Consider the following 18,026-nt stretch of genomic DNA (forward strand, 5'->3'; position numbering starts at 1 on the left):
TCTCTATCAGCATCACTCTTCAATCCGTTAACCCCCTCAGTCTGATAATAGCAAAATTAAATAAATAAATCCTTTCTTGCTACCTCTAGATGATCATACTTGGATAGGGAGAGACACAGCCATAATTAACCCCTTCTAGTGGTGATTAAATGAAAGAGATGTCACTGTAATGAACGAATGAACCCTGAGGTCATTTTGTACCTCATTCCAAGTCTTCTCTCGGTGTTGTATCCTCCAAATTCCATAACTGATATTTCATTTTCAATTCAGTATCCATAAATCACAGAATGTCTGCATAACAGTTGGTATATTCATCACATGCTGACAACTACAAGGCTTTCATATTGCTGTATGGTATTGCAACTTATGTGGTAATCTTCCGCAGGTTATAGTTTTTTGTAATGGCCATATCCTGGAGGCCTCTCATATCTCACATTTCAGCAGTTATCAAATCCCCAAACCCGGTGTCACCCCATTCTTGACTTCAACCTTTAATGGTATTGCATTTTGCATGACCTGAATATTAATGTTAATTATTGCTACCATTTCAACTGTGATATGCAATATGTTATATTACTGGGAAGGATTTACTCACTACTCTGATCAGTCTCTCATCAAACTATACAAAATTACTTAATCCTCTCAGCATATCCATGGTCTTATCCCAAAAATAATATTAATAATAATAATAATAATAATCATCATCATCATCATCATCAACATCATCATCTGGACCTCCTTTCTCATCCTAGGGTGGGGTGAGGAGTAGCAACGTCCAGACAGCCAAAGTTTGCCCACTTCAATGGGCCATGCTTCCATTCACTCATCATTCAAGCAAATGAAATCCTGGCTCCATCTGATAGACCCAAAAAATTTCACCACGTTCTGCAGCCAATCTGAACGTGACAGTGTTCAGATTGGCTCCGTCAGATAATAATAATGCCGTAGTAATAATAATAATAATGATAAAACTTACTTCCTACTCCAATAACTTCAATATTAAACAATAAACACACAATACCTCAGTCCTGTCAGCATATCCATAATTTCTGCCCTGATGATACGAATTATTGCCAGAGGTGCAACTCCAAATCAGCCAGATATCTGTTCTGTGCTGCAATGGTGGCCAAGGACTGTGTGGGAAACTGACACACAAAATCAGGTTTAAGGTAACAGGTGGTGGCATTGGTATCTTCTATCTCTTAATGCTGAATACAGAGATTTGTACAGTATAAAGGAGAATTTTAAATTCATTCCCATTAAGGATATCCATACACATGGCTGAGCATAATGTGGATCTCAGACTCATATTTAACAATTTTGAGAACTGACTGACAAGAAAAACATGGTTCTCTATATAAGTAAATAATCGGAGGTGGTTTTATAGAATCAGTGATAGATGAATGTAATTTTGCATGAAGTTTTCACTGTTCAGTGATAGTATTATGAAACAGACATACAACTGAGCCTGCAATTCTGAGATTGTGTGTTTATAACATCAGAACCATGGCACTGAGGCAGGTGCACCACTGAAGATGTATCACCTAATGTGTGAAGCAATATTCTGCCTGTAGGCTAGGCATGTTGGACAAAATAAAGTAACAAGTTAATTATACAAGTCCTCTTACATTATCTATGACAATTATGTCTCTCAGATAAATACTCTGGCTGTACCCACTGCCATATTCAAAGTAGTACAGGTGAAATTTTAGCACCTTTTGCTTAGCAATTTACTTTGCACATCACACTTCAACATTCTACTGTATATTAATTTTATGGTTTTTAATATTCATTTATATGGCATTAATAATATACAAGACAATATTTAGGCGTAATGTACAGAACAGATTGTTAAGGAGCATGTGTTGTGGAATCTCCAAAGACACTCAGAATATGAGCCTCAGTTTCCCGCACCGTCCGTGACCCTAGTGTGGCATATCCGATAATATATATAGGAAGGGTATGACAGTTCACCGGCCTCCACTTTCAAATTAACCGAGGAGTTTTACCGTGGATGTTTACAGGTTCCTCTCCCAGGCCTAGACCTACAAACAGGCTTACAATTAACACACTAAACTTGTATTTGTTTCAGCACGAAGGATTAGAGACATAGGAAGTATCAACGCACTCAACTCTTTCCCTCCTCCAAAACAATTATGAGTTACAAGACCTACTGCTTCTTATAATATGGATTTTATTAATACAGGGAGTACAAGACATGGACAGAATCAATGCTCCATCTTTGTTCTCCCTGATAATAATGATGATGATGATAATAATACATAATTCCATCCATCCACCCTTCATCCAATCCTATGCCGCCCCATGAGTGTAGGAGCCCTGGGCTAGGCAAGATGGTCCTATCATTTAAGATGAGAGTGAATAATAATAATAATAATAATAATAATAATAATAATAATGATGACTTACAAAAAGGTAGTTAATTGTGAGTCTGTCTGCATATCTTGGCCCTGTGGACATTCAACTCATATCTCTTGTTATAATGTGCATATATCACATAAAAAATGAAATGAATATACAGTATCTCTAAGCACATTAATGACTGTGAATAGTATTTATTATTTTTTTTTTTTAGAAAAGAAGAGTACATGTGTCTTTATTTTTTAGGAGTAGGTATGATAAACTATTACCTATACAGTCAATGATCAATACAGTGTTTGGGCCTCTCCACACTAACACTGGAATCTGATATATTTTGGAGACTAATGCCCAATTGTGTGGGTTCAAATTTATATCAAAGCATATTTTCCAAGTCAACTAAGACCAATTCAGAATGGTCTAAGCTGTCTGCACCATACTATAGTTCATTCATTTTAAATAAGTAGAGGTTTTTGTCCTTTTGCAGCTTACTTCCAATAGCTCAGTGGATGACAATACTGTGGCTCAACATCCTTTCCATACATTGTCTTCATGATTGATACCATATCCTAGTGACAATCTCTTGTTACAGCTCAACATTCAAAATGGAGTGATGGCAATTTTACAATTAGGCATGTGAACAGGATACGGATGCTCATGAGAATGGCCTAAGCCCGGTCCTGTCCTGAATGCTGATCATACAGACTGAAGGATCAAGTCAGCACAGAACCAAAACCTGCTACAGAAACAACACCCCATTTCACTGGGTCATGTTCTGGGTATTCTGTTTGTCACTGTCACCTGGTGCTGGAGAGGGTCACATTCATGTGGTAGCACCCATATGACCTGACAGTGGAGATGCTCAGTTATATTAATGTCCCTCAATCCCCTTCCTATCCCCCAAAAGGAGGACAGTGGCCTGTGAGAGAAGGGCACCTTCAGCCTGCAGTCCATCTGGTTGATGTTCTGATGAGCCTGGGGCTGCAGTGAGTAACTGCTGGCCCAGAATGATGCCCAAAGAAAAGAGGGTGTTCTCCCAAATTTTATCCTGACCTACATGATCCATGTACTGTATTAGCATCAGGATATATCTGATTCCAACCACAGTGTAGGGAAGCCCTTTTGCATCAAGACGCACAGACCGGCTTCCTGACACGATAGCACATATGTTACAAATTCTCGGTGACTAAGCTGATCTACTCAAATACAAAAATGAAGTCTGGTACGAAAGAGGTACGAAATACTGACTTACGCCGAGATGAGGAATGGGGGTAGCGGATCTTTTATTTTTTACTTCTCTCTCTGGAACTCGTATTTACATGGGTGTCTGGGAGGTTTAAAAAGAGATGGGACAACTGCCATACTTTTGGTTCTTCCGTCATCCACTCCGACAAGGTAATCACTGTTGACTCTGATGGTTTGCAAAGTTCATTCATATCGGGCATTGGTAGTGGACAGGGATATCTGGCACCTACACATGCTATCTAATTATATAAATGCCCCTCAACTCATTCTAACTCCCAGCGAGGGGAACTTCAGCCTGCAGTCCACTGAGGTCAGGTCCACATGAATTTAGGGTTATGGCAACAACGAGACAACAGTTTACAATGTCTCGGCAGGTGACAGACGCACCAAAATCATGAAAATTGCCCAATCTCTTGTTAGCTATGGGTTTAAACATTCACCTCAGATTTTAAATGCAAGTGGGGGTTAAAACCAAGACAAACGCGACACACACGGTGAAACAACACAGTGAGAGCTGCACGAATAAAGGATTCTAGCCAACTTGTGGATTATTTTTCTTTTTAGGCAGATAAAACCCTTACAAAAATACCCACCACAGATCTGATCACCGCAATTCAAATTATCATTATTATTATTTTTTTCTTTTTACATGCATACAAAAACATTTACCAACTACTGCAATTCAACACTGAGCTCATTTGTATATTTAACTCTTCCTCCTGCTCAACAGTTTCATTTTCACGTTAACAAGGTCCCTTCATATTGGTGTATTCTTTTAGTGGACATACAGATCTGATCACTGCCATTCAAATCACTGTATATAAGTATTTTTTTTTAAAGTGGACATACATTAGTCTTATAAAAATATTCACTAAAGTATCCAGTCACTGCAGTTCAACTCTGATGCATAGTTTTGAAGAATGGGCAATAATCAAATCCCTAAAAGATATTACTCCAAGGACCTTGTGAACTTCTCAGGCTGATGATGTTGCAGCATGTAAACCATGACATATATTTAGCTTTACAGGAAAAAAATAATAATTAATACCTCAAAAATACACTTAAAACTCTACCATCATCATCCACACTCATATATTCTCCTTTTCAAGGGTTGGGTAATATTTATAAAACATAGTAGATAGTTTGTTATGGGTATCTGTGGTCAGTGGATATTTATTGTGGCATTAACTATTCTTGTTGAAAAACTCTATAAGCTATATTTATTTTTTACATCACCATCATTATCATGACCTTTTATATCACACACAATAATATTTTAGTAATGTTAATAGTGATCAGCTTGACTGGGACATCAATTTTACTGCCTACACAGTAAATAATTCTTAGCTAAAATTTCGGTAAGGATTATAGTGGTCAACTTAATCCCAGGTTAGCCTAAACAATTTCTCTATTCACCTTACAGCCAAAGACATAGTGAGTATTTTGGCAAGCACTGTAATAGTTATTTTGGTGGCAATAGTTTTTCCACACACACACACACAAAAAAAATAATAACAGATACAGTAAATAAATAAATAAATCCATTTTGCAGCATCGACCATGGTGAATATTTTGGTATGGGTCATAGTGGTCAGTTTTGCTTTGTGGCAATGATTCTTCTGGCCTAAAAAAAAAGTCTCCAATATTTGTTTAGCATCATACCCTCTCCAGTGTTCAACAATAAGCTCTGGACTGGTTGGAGATAGACAGTGACAAGGAGCATGGCAGTGTGTGGGGGCTGTAATGCCTCCTGTGGTTTGTTCACGGATCTGATCATCTTTACAAGGGCAATTGTGTATGATATTTGAAGGCTTGTGGGTGGATATCATCATCATCATCATGTCATTTTTGTCATCATCACTTTCTTTTTTATCATCATCATTTTTTTCATCATCACTTTCTTTTTTATCATCATTTTCAGTCATCATCATTGTCACTTTCTTTTTAATCATCATTTTCATTGTTGTCATTTTCATCATCATCACAATTACCTTCACCCTAAATGTAATTGTCCTAATCATTTTCTTGTCAACAACCAAATTCCCTGTATTCCAGCAGTGGATGACTGGGTGTACAGACAGGAATCATCACCATCATCACCCATTCTCCCTCAGCTAACATGGATGGGTAGATATATACAGTAAAAAAAAAAAAAAAAAAAAAAAAAAAATCCTGCCTGTCAATTGGACGTTTTCATGTTCGATTATTCTCTTTTCATAAGCTCAGTTATCTAGATTTCTCAAGTTTCTGTTTTCTCATCTTCTATGCTATCATATTTTTTTCACCTTGATACTGTACTTGCTATCCTGTTCTCTTGCTGTTACTCTACTTGCATGTTTACCTTTTTTTCTTATCATCTTAAATCATTATATTCTGTTCTGCTAAGTTGTTCTGTTTAGTCGGTATCTTCCTGCAATGTTATCTCCTTTCTTGGGTCCATATTTTTAGCTATCACCTATTCTTACATTCCTACCTGTTATTTTTTGGCGTACTTTCATTTATCTTTTTTATGTTCTGCTTTGTTATTATATTTTACTTACACTGAGCACAATCTTACAAACCCTGCAACACATCACACACAATCCACCAAGTCTCGGGTGATCTTGGACCAAACTGCTGAAAGCCCCAAGCCCCTTCTTACACCACCACAACCCTTAGCTCATTGCACCCAGGCATGTCTTTCTCAGATCATTCTTGCCACATCCTGATTATTTTACTCAGCTTAGGTCAGGCTTTTTGCACTGGAGGGGTTAGATTTAGTAGTAGTAGTAATAGTAGTAGCAGCAGCAGCAGTAGTAGCAGTGGTAGTAGTAGTACAGTACTCATACCCAGGTTCATCTGACATGCAAACTCAGTGGACAGCAGGTTTAAGATGCCCTTCTGCAGTCCACAACCTCCTTTTGCGGACAGGGTGGAAGTTCAGGGATGTGTGTACAACCAGGCAGTGGAGCTGTCATGCTGTATTAGTGCCACCACATGAAGGCATCCCCCTTCTGGCACCAGATACAGAATTGATAAACCTCTTCAACACCACAAGCATTTCCTAAATTCACTAAAAACATCAGGCAGCAGCAAGAATGAACCCAGAAGAACGACACCCAGAGTCAAGGGGCTTTGTAGGTGACTAGAGTAAGACTAACAGACAATGACTCCAGTAACACAAATATTTAGGCACTATATTCTTGATTAACTTACTATACTCTTAACCTTATAAAATGATATGTAGCATAAGACTATAGATTATTTCCTTTAGGACCTTTGTGTACAGATGATGCTGCTTGCTTGCTTCGCCCTAATGTGAAAACTGAGTACACACACGCTTGCGAGAAACGAAAACGGCAAATCGCTCCTACTTCTAAGTGACGGATCTCTCATATTCAACGCGAAGGCCGAGGCAGGCTCTCTCCTGTATAATGCTAGTGTCTGTGGCTTAATACCCTTGCTTTTCATGGGGTACTTAGATAAAACCCACACAATCATGGGGTAGACATGCATATTAGTGTTTACATGTTGAGGTACAAGGCATGATTAGGTAGACCAAAATTGGAACACTTCAGTACAATCCTGAACGGACCTTATCAATCTATAGCATCTTCACTTTAACTTGGTGGCAATTTTCATCCTTTTGCAGCCTACCTCCTGCAGCTGAAAGGCAGAATGGGACACCACAATGGCCATGCAACCTTTCCATGGCACTTCTTCATGACTAGCACCTTCTTGCTATAGTAAAACATTCAACATGGAGAGACAGCAAATTTACACCTAGTTAAAGTGAACAGATTATAGTCACACAACAGTAAACACATAGACTGATTACCTATGAATGTGTGAATTAGCTTGTTAACATTCTGATACAAATGGCAGCAGGATTACTATAACCAATCAAGCTTAGTTTTATACCAATCTTCAATATGGAACACCACATATTTAGGAGAAAGTCACCCAGTCCGTCCTTTTTAATAACGAGTAATAAAAACAATAATCCACTCTGTGTAAAATGAATAATAATAATAAATCACTCCATATAATACGAGTCACACCTACTGATCATCCAAAGTGCTTGGAATGGATTATATATATGTACATTGGTGAAGCCTCCGACATCGAATGATTTGAAAAACGGTTCGAGTCCTTACGTATGCTTCTTGACTCCTCGGGGGGAAATCAACCGTTCACTGGACAGGATTTCAGCATAAGTCAGCGAAGTGAGATTATGCTACTCATTTGACAGTCTCTTGGTAGATCTAACTGCCGGATTATCAAAACTGAGCGGGCAATGGTGTGGACAGGTCCCTAATTTCAGACAGTCATTCACGGAACACCTGGAACTGTTAGATGTGATTAGCCTGCATCCCATTTTACAGAGTGCAGTCAGTAAAGATGCAGATGGGTCCCACATGTCCTATCATCTACATATGCTTCCACACCTTATAGCTTTTTTCCCCTTAACTTGGCCCAGATTTTTGTCCTTTTGCAGCTCATTTCACATACCTCAGTAGCAGAAAGATAATGCTATCACTATACATCATTTCCACATCACTTCTTTGAGCCTGGCATCATATTCCACTGTTAGTCTATTGTTACAACTCTGAATTCAAAGTGGAGAGAGGGAAATTTTAGGCCAAGCTGGAGTAAAATGAGTACCATGTCAAAAATGGAAGGCCTGTCCACACAAATGCACACTCACCTTTAAAAATTCAGCCCTAAGTCAGGAAACCATCGGTACATTCTTACACGTGTAGTACTGTATCCGATTACGAGTCTTTTACGTACATTTATACAGAGACCGCGCAGACTCACCCCAATGCATTTTTTTTTATCTTACATTTTCAAAGGCGAGGAAGGTAGGGCAAACTCTCACTAGGTGTGGCAGCTTCTCACAAACAGAAACCAGAGGAAATATCTTTGTCTTAATGATACTGTGGCCTTTCATCACACCCAGAATTGATGTACGGCTGAAACAACTTATAGCACAATTTATCATCGTCATCATCGTCACCTCTGTTCACACTCGACAATGGGAAAGAGGACTCTATTGGCATAAACTCCCATGGTCTGAAAAAATTAATATCTAAAATTTTCCAAAACTCCCAGAAAGAGCTGGTCCTTCCTCGCATTTAAAACAATATGGGGGTTAGTGTGAGGCTGCGTGGGTCAGGGGGAACTCTAAGGTAGGTGGGCGTGACTGAGGGCAGCATTCTAGAAGGCATGGGAGGGTCTGTAGCACCTGTTCCTTAGTGGTTTATTCTGCATGGTACATCTTAATATCCTCTTGTGTGTTACCGATAAACCATAGTGATATTAAAGTGATATAAGGAACATACAAGAGGATTCCAGGAGTAATAAGGAAAATAAATCACTAAAGTAGAGGCGTTACAAAGCCTCCCATGCCATCTAGAATCCATCCCTGATTCTGGACAATGTGCCACACGCCACCATCATCTATAGTGTAGTTAGTAGTGATTCTAACCTTACTGTAGTGGGGTTGCAAGCACAGTTTCGAAAAAATGTGCAGAAGTACATACATAGCTTTGCACATTCACGTACACACACACACACACACACGAACGCACAATCACTAAGATGCACACACATACACACACACACTACACTGCTAACAAGAAATGGGGACAGTCCTACAATGATCAGAAAATTCAACACAGACAAAACAAACAGGAAATGGGAAAAAGAGAGTACATGGATGAAAAACTGTGACTGGATAAAACAGAAACAGAATGAATGGGGAGTAATAAGACACTAGGCATGAGAAAAACACGGACTGAGCGTTGAAAAGAATGAGACAAGAATTAACAAACCAGGCACAGAAAAAACAATGGTGGCGATGGGAAAACACAAACATAGAGGAGAAAATGAGGAATATGAAGAGCACAGAAATTAAGCAGGGGAGAGGGGGATATTATGATGGAGAGCAGAAATTGGAGAGTTTGTGGAACCGAAGAAATAACTGCCTGCACATACTTCCATGGGGCACAATTAGCCACAACACATCTCCTGTGGGTTAAGGATTATTTAAAGTGGCTGGTGATGCTAACAGGCTGCTACTAGGGTGAGGGTGGAGGTGCACTGAGGTTGGAATCAAGCCGCATGGAGTACGATGCAAGGTGGACAGTTGTAATCACCACTGGACACTGAAACTCTGCACAATGCCATGTTTAACCCACTCAATATGATGGTGTCGTCTGTATTCCTCATGCTGCCCCTAATCAATTACCTTCAGCTACACAGAAACTCCTCACACTGCAGGGTTGGAATTGTTGACTCAAGGCCTCCTGGACCAGAAGAGTTAGATGAAAATGCTACTAACCCTCTCCATGTGAGATTTCTTTTTCTTCTTATTTTTTTCCACTTTTATTACCTCCAGATAACTTTTCTCCCCATAGTGAAGAGATTACCCTCCTCTATGCAGGATCTTTTCTTTATTCTATGCTTACTTTCTTTGTTCTTTGATGAGACTTAATTTTTTCCACTAAAGGAGAACGATGACCAGATACTGGCCAAGTACGAGCAGGGAACACGGAGTAGGTCATCGCTGTTACTATTTTTCTGTAACTGCTCAAGGGATACCTCTCAAAGTGAATGGCCTAAATGAGATGTTCCTCACTCCTTCTTTACTTCTCATTTCCAAGAGGTTGAAAATGTATTGGGCAGCGGCAGGAATAAACACATCACCATATTCAAGGGGTATACTGTACAACACCAAGGAAAAATTAAGATGGGTGAATAAACACTGGATATATATGAGAAAAATTAATGATATCAACAATCTATGGGTATAACCACTCACTCACAGGTTACATTAGTTTACAGTGATTTAGCCATTAACAAAAAGAAGCCCCAACTTCACTTGCTCTCTCTCTCTCTCTCACTCACTTCCATAACTGAAAAAAAACAAAGCAACCTCTCACTCCCATACAACTATCTTACAGTGAATTTAAACCACTTCAGTACAATGACATGTAAATTTAGTTTATTCCTCCTGCCTCCAGATGATTTTCTATGTTCTGGGAAAAAAAAAAAAAAAAATCTTGATTTCACTACACTGGACCTCAACCAAGCTGACCCTTACACATCATCATCACCACCACCATCATCATTATCATCATCACCATCATCATCATCAAACTAACCTCTTTTTCCTACCTACGGATAGGGTGAGGTAGGTCAACTAAGGAAAAATATATGACTGAGGGAGAACTAGCAAAAGTCTACCCATTTAAACACCCTTACACAATGCTCAAATAATAATAAATAAATAAATGAATAAATAATCATCTGGAGTGAGCAGGAATAGATTAAAAATACACGTCATCGTACAGAGACGGCTCGGAAACCATAAAATAATCGAGTAAACATCAGCTCACCAAAAGGACTCTATACACCGATCATAAAACACCTCAGAAGCAAAGGCAGTTCATATCTACAGTCGCATTCTAGTCTGCACAGGAAATTCTCAAGGTGGGGAAGGGAGTCTGAGTTAATTGCTAAAGTATCCCCTCTTCCCCCACCTTCTTGTATATTTTAAGGGCCATACTCCCTTCTCTCTCCGTTTTCCGTTGGCTAGTGTTATGTTTTCTTTTTGTGGATGGGTGTTTGCATACTGAGGCCTGTTTTTGTTTTTTTTTCTAGCTGTCTCCCTCTCTCTCAATCTGTTTCTCTATCTCTCCCTTTCTCTTACACTTGTTTTTCTCCCTCTCTCTCTTTCACACTGTTTTTCTTTTCCTCTCTCTATCATTCTCTTGCTTTTACCTCTGTCCTCTCTCTCTCTCATTCTCTGGGATTTTTTTGTCTATACCTCTTCCTCATTTTTGTCTTTCATTCTCTTATTTTCATCTCTGTCTCTCCTTATTCTCTAGTTCCTTCTCCCTCTCTCTCGCACCTCCAGCTATCTTTATCTCTCTGCTTATATGCTTACCTATCTCTAGCTCTTTCTCTCTCTCTCCCCCTCTTTATCTCATTCACTCCCTTTCAGTCCTCATAATAAACTAAATCTAATTCCAGTCTTTGTCATTCTGCAGTTTCTTCAATTTCTTTTCCTCTACTGTTGATTAATATTTAGTTTCTATACTTCAATTTTTTCTCGTTTTCTGATCCTTTTCCTTGTTCTTAGTATTAAATCTTCACTATTTCTGTCTTGTTTCCTATCATTTTCAATCCCTTGTATCCTTCCCTCTGCTTTCTCTACCTCAACTTTCTATTTCATACTTTACCTACCTCCCCTACCCTCCCTCTCCACACTCCCGTACCCTGTCTCTCCACACTCCCCTACCCTGCCTCTCCACACTCCCCTACCCTGCCTCTCTACACTCCCCTCGCACTCTCTGTTTTTGCTTCCATTTCCCTCCCTGCATCTGGCCCATCCTTTCCATTCTCTAGTTTCTTCTGTTTCCCCTCTCTCTCAATTTTACCCCTTCTTTTTTCTATCTCGCTCTCTCTCATTTTTACTTCCCCTCTTCTCATCTGGCCATCGCATCCTGTTCCCTAGATTCCTCCTCCTCCTCCTCCCTCTCTCAATTTTCTCTTCCTGTTATCTCACTCTTTAATTTCACTTCCCTCTCTTCATCCGGCACTTGCATTCTATTCTCTTGTTTCTCCTCTCTCTCAGTTTTTCCATTCCCTTTTCTCACTGTTTCTCCTCTCCCTCAATTTCTTTTCTCTTTCTCAATTTCTTTTCTCTTTCTATCTCACTCTCTCATTTTCACTTCCCTCCCCTCATCCAGGCCTCTTGTCCACCCTCCATTATGCCACCTGTTGGCGGTCAGCAGTAGTCGATGTTCTGTCCTGCCTCGGCCTGTGTAATGAGGTCCAGGTGATAGTCTGTGGCCAGAGTGAGGTCAGCCAGGCACCCAGTCAGTCCAGGGATCGAGTGCTGCCCCCCCACCGTCTCTCGTCCACCTGAAAGGGAACCGTATGTGGTGAGAAAGGATCGTATAATACAAGAAACTGAGTGATATTGTGAGGTATAGTGAGAAATAATGAGGTACTGTGAGGAATGATCATATGTGGTGACAAATGGTGATACGTTGCAATAAATTCAAATGTACTGTGAGGTATAGTGAGAAATACTGTAAAGATATATTGTGAGAAATTATGTGATACTGATGGAAATGATGAGATATTGTGAAAAATTGAGATATGGCAGGAAATAGTGAGGTCTCGCCTACCTGATGGAAAGTGGGAATGGTAAAGCACTGTGAGACATACATACATACATACTGTACACACATACAGACATATACATACATATATTTATACATACATATAGGAGTAAATTATGTTATGGATTACAGCCTACACTACTGGTTTAAGGGTCAAGCATTCACACCCACCTCAGCGACACAGGATGAAGTTATGAAGGGCATCAGACCAATAAGTGCTGACCTAACATGGAGTGATGCATCAAGGTTAAGTTGAATTAGGTCACACAGAGCAGTCATGACACTGATATAATGACTAACAAACTGATACGCAATGAGACAAAGACAAAAATATACTGATAGATGGACTGATAGGCAAACTGATAATCAAAGCTAGAGAGACACAGACAGACAAATAAACAAACAGACAAAATGATAACCAAACCATGAGAGAAACAGACAGACAGACTAAGAAAGAGTTAAACATACACAGGCTGACAAAAAGATGAACAATCAGACATACACAAATAAATACAAACGCACACCAAAGAAACCCTGATAAAAGACATAAACATGATGACAGAGACAGGACAAAGAATCCACATAAGCCACAAACCTATCTATCTATCTACTGCCAGACACCTTAATCCCATAAAGGGTGGTCACAAACAAATCGCCTCCATGTCATCCTGTCTCCCACCATTTCACTGCCCTGCTCCCAGCTAAAAAACCGACAGGAAGAAAGAGACGAAGAAACCAAACAAGCAGACATACACAACTCATCTGAGAAATTACCAACATGCCGGGAATTGAACCCAGGACTCTCAGGTGAGAGCCAGGCAGCATACCACTACACCACGACCAGGTAAAAGTTAACTCACGTTGTCACAATCTTGTAACCAACGTCCCTCCGCCCCCACTGTGGGCCTGAAGAGGGTGAGTTAACCCCCTGGCACTCGGGCAAGTAGATGCTTTTAATCTATCCCAAGCACTTACGGCACGTCAGAATGAAGAGAGAAACCTTGCCGTAAGTGCTTGGGATAGATTAAAAGCATCTACTTGCCCGAGTGCCAGGGGGTTAACTCACCCTCTTCAGGCCCACAGTGGGGGCGGAGGGACGTTGGTTACAAGATTGTGACAACGTGAGTTAACTTTTATCTGGTCGTGGTGTAGTGGTATGCTGCCTGGCTCTCACCTGAGAGTCCCGGGTTCGATTCCCGGCATATTGGTAATTTCTCAGACGATTTTTCCTGTATAAAAATACAGGTTTCTCTCTTCAGACATACACAAGCTGACAGACAAACACACACAACATAACCTACCAAACAATGACAAACTAACTTACCAACATAGAGAGCTGAGTCGAGATTTAGTTGTACGAGGTCCCCAGGAGAAACGACCACTCTTTCCTCCCCTTCGTCTACTGACAGTCGTGCCTCTCGTTCGTATCTGCGAAATGAGGTCGTTTAGGTGGGTAATTATCAAACCATGGAATAAAACTGAGTAATTTAAACAATGGTGATCAAAGTGGGGGTAATTAAAACAAGGATAATCAAAGTGGGAGTAATTAAAACAAGGATAATCAAAGTGAGGGTAATCAAAACAAGGATAATCAAAGTGGGAGTAATTAAAACAATGGTGATCAAAGTGGAAGTAATTAAAACAAGGATAATCAAAGTGGGAGTAATTAAAACATGGATAATCAAAGTGGGAGTAATCAAAACAAGGATAATCAAAGTGAGGGTAATCAAAACAAGGATAATCAAAGTGGGAGTAATTAAAACAAGGATAATCAAAGTGAGGGTAATTAAAACAAGGATAATCAAAGTGGGGGTAATTAAAACGGATAATCAAAGTGGGAGTAATTAAAACGGATAATCAAAGTGGGAGTAATTAAAACAAGGATAATTAAAGTGGGGGTAATTAAAACAAGGATAATCAAAGTGGGGGTAATTAAAACAAGAATAATCAAAACAGAGATAAGCAAAGTGGGGGTAAGTAAACAAGGATAAGCAAAGTGAGAGTAATCAGACTGGGAAATCACACACACACACACACACACACACACACACACACACCGCTCGTTGGTGCAGTGGTAACGCTCTCGCTTGCCATCTGGTAGACGGGAGTTCGCGCCTCGCTCAGGTTGCGAAAAGTTTCACTGACGAAATGGGTGGTTACTGTCCCCCTTGAGCAAGGGGACGGGTGTGTGCGTGTGTGAAGGTCACAGCCTTGCCCTTAGATCGGACTATATGAGCTCTCAGCTCCCTTCCGGGAGGGTAAAAGCTGACGATCACGACCATCAAGTGATCCTGACCGACCCGGTGAATTACACACACACACACACACACACACACACACACAATCCTCTGACTAAGGGTAATTGGAATGGATAACAGCATTTTAGGACAAGAGGACTGGATAACTAATAATTAAAGATAACTGGACTGGATAACTAATAATTAAAGATAACTGGACTGGATAACTGATAAAGATAACTGGACTACATAACTGATAAATAAAGATAACTGGACTACATAACTGATAAATAAAGATAACTGGACTGGATGACTGATAAAGATAACTGGACTGGATAACTGATAAAGATAACTGGACTGGATGACTGATAAATAAAGATAACTGGACTACATAACTGATAAATAAAGATAACTGGACTACATAACTCATAAATAAAGATAACTGGACTACATAACTCATAAATAAAGATAACTGGACTGGATAACTGATAAAGATAACTGGACTGGATGACTGATAAATAAAGATAACTGGACTGGATAACTGATAAAGATAACTGGACTGGATAACTAATAATTAAAGATAACTGGACTGGATAACTGATAAATAAAGATAACTGGACTGGATCACTGATAAAGATAACTGGACTGGACAACTGATAAAGATAACTGGACTGGACAACTGATAAAGATAACTGGACTGGATCACTGATAAAGATAACTGGACTGGATCACTGATAAAGATAACTGGACTGGACAACTGATAAAGATAACTGGACTGGACAACTGATAAAGATAACTGGACTGGACAACTGATAAAGATAACTGGACTGGATCATTGATAAAGATAACTGGACTGGATCACTGATAAAGATAACTGGACTGGATCACTGATAAAGATAACTGGACTGGACAACTGATAAAGATAACTGGACTGGACAACTGATAAAGATAACTGGCTGGACAACTGATAAAGATAACTGGACCAGATAATCGACCCTCTCACCTGTCCACCCTTATGGAGTGCCACTGTCCATCGTCCAGCCTACTGCCGTTGTACACCAGCCTGGCAAACCCGGAGCCCAGGTTGTAGCGAAGCACGAGGCGGCCATCTTGGAGCACCAGGCTGAGGGTGTCACCTGGCGGGGGCACCACTATGTCCACCTGATCGCTTCCCTCGTCACTGCCCTCGTCACCAGCCCACACCAGCAGGCCATCTGGTGCCAGGGATCGGAAACGCAGCCAAAGGTGTAGCCTGTCTCCAGAAACCCTGCAGCAAAAAAAATCAACATCACTATCACCTAACCCTTAGTCATGGCTGAAAGACTGAGGTATGAAGGGAAAAAAATGATAATCAAATAAAAGTATCCCCTCAAATCTGTCTCCCAAAATTCTACAGGAAATAAAAATTATCTTCCTCCTCCTCCTCATCATTATAACCCCTATTTCTAAGCAAGCACTCTGGTGTCATGTAACAAAAAGCAGCCACAGGTGTAGCCTGCCTCCACAAAACCCTGTGGGGGTGAAAAAATCATCATCATGACCCTCATTTCCACCTACAACTAGGGCACCAAGGAACATAAAAATGGAAAGTATAAGAGTGGATGAAATACATTCAACATCACGCCCAGTGATATTAGTCACATGCTCATTCACACATCACTCAAGCCCCCAGAATCCTGGCTCTACTGCATAAGCATACCTAGCAGCACAATTTTTCAATTCATTTTTCTTTATAAATTCACTTCACTTCATCATGTGCTTCTCTATGTATATTTCATCCAATCAACTCTGTCCTCTGTTAATTTCCTAACCTCATAACAGTCAAAAAATCAAGCAAACAAATAACACAAAGGTGTTCATCTTAGGGAATTCCCACATTGAGGCCGGCTATGGTTGAGCTGATGTACTCTATGGAAACTGTTTGGAAAAAGAAACAGCAAATGAGGAATACACTCTGTAACAATGTTTGAGTCTCAGTTTGGAATTTGACTTTATTTATTTATCTTCATTACTTGTTGTTTATGATTATTTTTTTAAAGCTGAATGTTTCCTGCCTGAGACTGATGCCTCTGTGCCTAGATACCAAGCCTGTACCCACCTCTTCAAAATCTCAGAGTCCGAATACTTCAAGAACGACCGTCCACCAAAGCTAGGTATGGCCGCCTGTGTGACTATGCGGCTGCGGCAGTGCTCATCCTTGAACCCCAGAGGACAGCGGCACGTGTAGGATGGGCCGTGGGGCTCACAGATACCGCCATTGTCACAGGGGCGCCGCGTGCATGGGTGATCACAGGACCCCACGTTACTTCCTGATACTGCCCCAGACACTAGGTGGATTGGCCTGCCATTCAGAGCCAGCTGGGGGGTTGAAAGTTAGCGTTTGAGTGGTGGTGATGGTGATGATGATGATGATAATTATTATGATGATGATGCGCAGCCTATGGAGAAAAATAAGGATTAGGGTGGTGTTGGTGGTGATTTGGTTAGGGAGAAAAATGGTCTAAGGTGATGATGACGTGCAAGCTTGGGAGGAGATGAGGTCAGGGTGGTGGTGGTGATTTTAAGCCAGTCAGAAAGGATGAGATGACTGGAGTAATGAATGACAAAAAATAATATACTGAAGGGTGACTTGGGAAAGTTCAAATAACTAATACAGTAACAGTTGTTGCTGCTGCTGTTGCTTAACCCCTGTCAAGCCCAACAGACCACTGACCATGGGTTAGCAACTGCTTCTGTGGGCCATTGTGCAGGTAGTGTACAGTACATACACTGTGCAGGGAACCAGTGCCCCCTTGTGATAGAAACACCGGAGATAAAGCAGGGCTCTTCCCCATGGTGGGTGGATGCCACAGCTGCATCGCTCCACCAAGGTAACACAGTGTCACCAGGTGTACGCTCCTCATCAGCATCACTAAAGTACTGGTTGTTGTTGCTCTGCCCTGGTCTGTCTGGCCAAACACACACAACATTGGCAGCGTTATGATGAAGT

At 40.4% G+C, this 18,026-nt stretch overlaps 1 protein-coding gene across 1 annotated transcript in view; it reads right to left on the bottom strand.

Moving 5' to 3' along the window:
- Positions 1-12,337: 12,337 nt before the first annotated feature.
- LOC145390633 (pikachurin-like) overlaps positions 12,338-18,026 on the bottom strand; it is a 131,492-nt gene continuing 125,803 nt past the window's right edge. The window contains exons 12-15 of the mRNA XM_080265426.1: positions 17,136-17,395; positions 16,041-16,304; positions 14,125-14,228; positions 12,338-12,537 (exon numbers count right to left, since the gene is read on the bottom strand). Of these exons, the coding sequence (XP_080121552.1) occupies positions 12,401-12,537; positions 14,125-14,228; positions 16,041-16,304; positions 17,136-17,395 (765 nt within the window). The 3' untranslated portion in view covers positions 12,338-12,400. The remainder of the gene's footprint in view (positions 12,538-14,124; positions 14,229-16,040; positions 16,305-17,135; positions 17,396-18,026) is intronic.

This window comes from Coenobita brevimanus, chromosome 15, assembly GCF_032717465.1.
Source record: "Coenobita brevimanus isolate Jiangsu-jjx chromosome 15, ASM3271746v2, whole genome shotgun sequence".
NCBI classification, from domain to species: Eukaryota; Metazoa; Arthropoda; class Malacostraca; order Decapoda; family Coenobitidae; genus Coenobita; species Coenobita brevimanus.